The sequence below is a fragment of the Cupressus sempervirens genome, chromosome 9, assembly GCF_028749045.1.
Source record: "Cupressus sempervirens isolate cs-2001-9-10 chromosome 9, ASM2874904v1, whole genome shotgun sequence".
Lineage (NCBI taxonomy): Eukaryota > Viridiplantae > Streptophyta > Pinopsida > Cupressales > Cupressaceae > Cupressus > Cupressus sempervirens.
This window is the reverse complement of record NC_143126.1, coordinates 615,106,813-615,111,340: the sequence shown is the minus strand read 5'-3', so window position 1 is coordinate 615,111,340 and position 4,528 is coordinate 615,106,813. Positions and strand designations below refer to the sequence as shown.

At 30.7% G+C, this 4,528-nt stretch overlaps 1 protein-coding gene across 1 annotated transcript; it reads left to right on the top strand.

Moving 5' to 3' along the window:
* Positions 1–3,284: 3,284 nt before the first annotated feature.
* LOC149540202 (major strawberry allergen Fra a 1-3-like) lies at positions 3,285–4,148 on the top strand. Its single transcript, XM_089799501.1, has 2 exons — positions 3,285–3,541; positions 3,675–4,148. The coding sequence occupies exons 1-2, from the start codon at positions 3,361–3,363 to the stop codon at positions 3,974–3,976; spliced, it is 483 nt and encodes a 160-aa protein (XP_089655627.1). The 5' UTR covers positions 3,285–3,360; the 3' UTR covers positions 3,977–4,148.
* The last annotated feature ends 380 nt before the right edge of the window (positions 4,149–4,528 follow it).

The following is a 4,528-nucleotide window of genomic DNA, read 5'->3' as shown; positions in this document are numbered from 1 at the left end:
TTCCAAGCATGGAAGCCAAAAGATGTAGCACATCCTCTCGACAGCATTCAATTGGCAACCTCGGTAGGTGAACCCATACTGGGACACAATTAGGTAGCTCCTCTACAGGGTTGAAGTTGGCATGCCACGACTTGATAAACAACCCAACCTTATTGTGGAAATAAGGACCTCCCTCAAACACCCTATTATGATCAGGATTACAGTTGAAAGTAACCATGAAATAACTATTTGCCAACAACATTATTTCTATTTCCCCTTCTGGCTCCCAGGTCGTCTGAGCCCAAACCTCCAAGAATTGCAAGGACACCCTCATCCCTAAGAACTTACAATAAAGGGAATGATGTGAATAATATTCAACATCATCTGCAATCATTTCAATTGGGACCACCAATTTTGGCCTCTCCTTGCACCTCTCAAGACAACCATTGGTCTTCATGATCCTTGAACCATTAGATAATCCCAAATCAACATTTCCAGGGTTTGGAGTGAACGGATTGTTACCAAAAGTTTTCATCCCTTGATTTGAAAACCTAGGGCCTAAAGCTACCCTAAAATCCATTCGAGGGCTCAACATAGTTGTTTCCCCCCTAACATCTGCCATTTGCAAAAGCCAAGAATGGGAAGGGTAAACCCTCCATCCTTAAACCAATCCCACCCAACTTCAATGCTACACTAACACTACTCCGTCTTTCACAATAGCAAATAGAACAGAGCCGTGGGAAAACAAATCCCAAATGGCCCTGGCCACTGCCTACGCACAACAGAGAACAACAGGCACATTGAAAACTGTCCCCACGCATAGCAAGAAATCTCTTCCCCTGAAGCACGATCCAAACCTTGGCTTAGCAAGAAGATCTGCCCAGAATAACACCCTTCAAACCCCCAAACACCCACCTACTTACAACCAGTTGAAGCAACAAAACAGAGCTAGGGCATGGGTGCCCTAGCTCGTGACCTAGTCCGCACACGAGCCATCATAATGATTCATAGTTCATTTGTGTGCCCAAATTTTGATATGAAGAATTCAGTCAATTATATTTGATGAGATTAAACTAGGTGCTAAAATAATCGTAAGTGATTTGAATGTTATTTGAATAAAAAAATTCAAAAGTACAATTAAAAATTAGAAAAATAATTCGAACATGTATCTTGTATTGATATTAGATGTTACATTTGTTATTTGGGATTATCTTTTAGGCTATCTATGACAAATTTAATAACATATTTTTTTGGAAATATAGTCTTCACTGTACAAGGGACATTACTCCTATTGACTAATCATTTGACGTACATAAACGAGCAAATGTTAGTAATAAGTATAATGTAAATATAAGAAACTTACTAATTATTAAAGATTTTATATAACTTTAACTACTATTGTTGATACTTTTTCTAATTAATTGTTACTGATTTTTAAAATGTGTAACTAAAAAATAATCATAATTTTAAAATTGGACATTACTGACTTAATATTTTTATAGCAATTATTTTTAAACACTAAAACTAATTAGAAACTCTCATGAAAATTTGTCATATATATTTGACCTTAACATTCAATTCTTTATATTTTACTTTATTTATTTTATTTATTTAAATATATGAATAAAGTTTGGCTTTGTTTTTTTAGAAAAGTTTAATCCATCTCCTTTAAAAAATAATTATTTTGCTTTCATGTTTATTTTTGTAGATAATGATTGAATATAATATTACATTATTAGTAAAATTAGCTACAATTTAAAATAAAAAAATTATGCAATTTTTGAACTATGAATGAGAGATGAATATTTTTGAAATATTGTAAAAAAACTATAATTTGAAAAGTATTTTAAACTTTTGACATTTTTTTTTAATGAAGGTCATTCACAAACAAGTTTTATGTACCCAATACCTCTTTGACATTTTCATTATGGTAATTTATTATTTCTCTTATTGATTATAGTTTTTGATTGTATGTTAAGATTTGTAATTCATAATAATAAGTACAATATAAATTTAATAAACGTACTAATTATTAAGATTTTTTCTGATTTTAACTACTCACAGTTGATACTTTTCTAATTCATTGTTACTAATTTTTAGAATGTTTAGTTGAAAAAAATCCATATTTTTTAATTAGACATTAATGATTTAATATTTTAATAGGATTTCTTTTTAAACACTAAAAAATAATTACATAATTTATCATTTTATAATTGACATTAACATTCAATTTTCTATATTTTACTTTAGTTATTTTATTTATTTAAATATGATAATAAAGTTTGGTGATTTTTTTAGAAAAGTTTAGTCCATATTTATTATCATTTTGTTTTCATGTTAATTTTTGTAGATTGTGATTGAAATGTTGTACTTAATAGTAAATGTCTAAAATATTTTATTTATTTATTATATAATCTTTTATTGGATTTTCAATTAATATGCTGAGCAGATGATGTACATAAAAGAAGAATAAATAATAAATGTCTTGAAGGATAATTTCTTCACTAACATCAAAATCATAGACTCTAATCTTTTATATATATATATATCAATCACATTTCTATTTTCAGCAGTTAAAATTTCATTATTGGACTGAATTTTTATTTATTGATATTGTAGCGCACATTTTGCAACACTCAAAACTTTAGACATTTTAGAGAATGAAAAAATTAAACTTAATATATAAGATTTGATTGGACATATATTACTTTAATAATTCTTTCTACATATTGTAAATGGTCTACTTTTTCAAATCTTAATTCCTATAGACTTATTGTTGCATGTACAAAAACATGCAACTGCTAGTAATGTATTTTACTATAATCTAGGCCTATATAAAAAAGAAAGCATTCAAGGATAATATTGCCGAGCTCTTAAGAAGACAAAAATTCTACATGATACAAGAATTTAAAATAAGTGGGACCACGAAGCTTATGAAAATGGATAGCCAGAGGATAAGATGTAAGCATATATCTACTCATTTTATCTTCCGTGTCTCATGACTTTGGATCAGCCATCGCGTCCATTTCATCTAAATTTAGTCAGTCAACAACCGATTGCTGAATTGAGTTTAAATTATGCAAGGAAAATGGATTGCTTCTCACCATTCACAAACAGCACGCAGTTGACAATATCTGAATGGGTCAGGAAGCTTCTAGGTCGGTTTGAAAAGTAGTAAATAATGATATGTGCCAGATCTCTTGGCATTCAATGAGGCAAAGAAACCAATACAGTTCACACGAAGGGCAAATAGGTAGATCAACACGTCTATAAATAATATCAATACACATGTTCTCATTCATAACACCAAACGAAGGCAAGGCAAAGCATTTCTTAACAAGATTTGAACCAGAAATCTGAAATCTTGAGATAAAAGCAAAGATGGTGGCAGGGAGCTACACAATTGAGATTGAATCTACAGTGGAGGCAAAAAGGCTGTGGAACTCAACAAAGGACTTGCACAACTTTATGCCTAAACAAGTCCCTGCCCTCATATCAGGCATCACACTTCTTGAAGGAGATGGAGGTGTCGGCACCATTAGACAAGTTAACTTCACTGAAGGTAACATATATTTTGCTCGTAAATAAATTGTATCCATTCAATCCTTAGATGTTAGATGAACAATTTTAGATGGAATTATGAATCTATTGAATTAGAGATGTTTTACTAATATGATATAAGATTGATATTGCAGCCAACAAGGAGTATGGGTATGTGAAAGAGAAAGTGGACTTAATCGATGAGGACAACATGGTTTATGAGTTCAGCCATGTGGAAGGGGGAGTGATTGGGATAAAAGTGGCCTACACAAAGTTCAAGATTAAGATTACACCTAAAGCAGGGGGTGGATCCATTTCAACCACAACTTGCAGTTATGACACACTCCCTGGTGTTCCATTTGATGAAGCCAAAGTGGAGGAGGTCAAGGCAGGCAGCATTGCTTTGTTCAGGATTCTGGAGGAGCCTCTTATTGCCAATCCCACTTTGTACTGCTAAAAAGCATAAGATCATCCCCCTTTCCCATAATAATAAGTTCATGTGTGTGTGTCTCATATTGATAAGAATATGCATATGCATGTCTCAATGTTGGCTCAAATTCTAGCCATCTATTGTAGTCTCTTTTTAATTATATAGAAAAATAAAAACGTAAAACTATTCTATTACAGCCTCCTACCATTTCAATGGGGAAAAAACCAAAGAGATGTATCAAGAGTAGACTTCTTAAGTATTCAACTATGATTGTGCAAAGTGATTTGTTCTATAGTATTTATATCACACATCTATATTTTCGTTCACTCTTTGAAGGAAAGAAAATTCTTATAAAAAAAATTAGATAGAAATTATTTTCAATTGCATAATTTTTTTTAACCATTTATAATATAGCTATAATATTTTAATCTAATTTTTAAGGAGAGGTATTTATAAATGAACACATCAAAATTAATTGATAATTTTTTAAAATTATTTAAAAATTTAACTAAAAATTTACATATGCAAAACTAATTAATAAAATTTTAAAACTATTTAAAATTCAAGAATGAAAAAGAG

Bases quoted from the DNA above. Each gene is read 5' to 3' on its own strand.
- LOC149540202 (XM_089799501.1), top strand. From the start codon at position 3,361: ATGGTGGCAGGGAGCTACACAATTGAGATTGAATCTACAGTGGAGGCA. The intron at 3,542-3,674 runs GTAACATATATT...TTGATATTGCAG, and splicing joins ACAAGTTAACTTCACTGAAG to CCAACAAGGAGTATGGGTAT.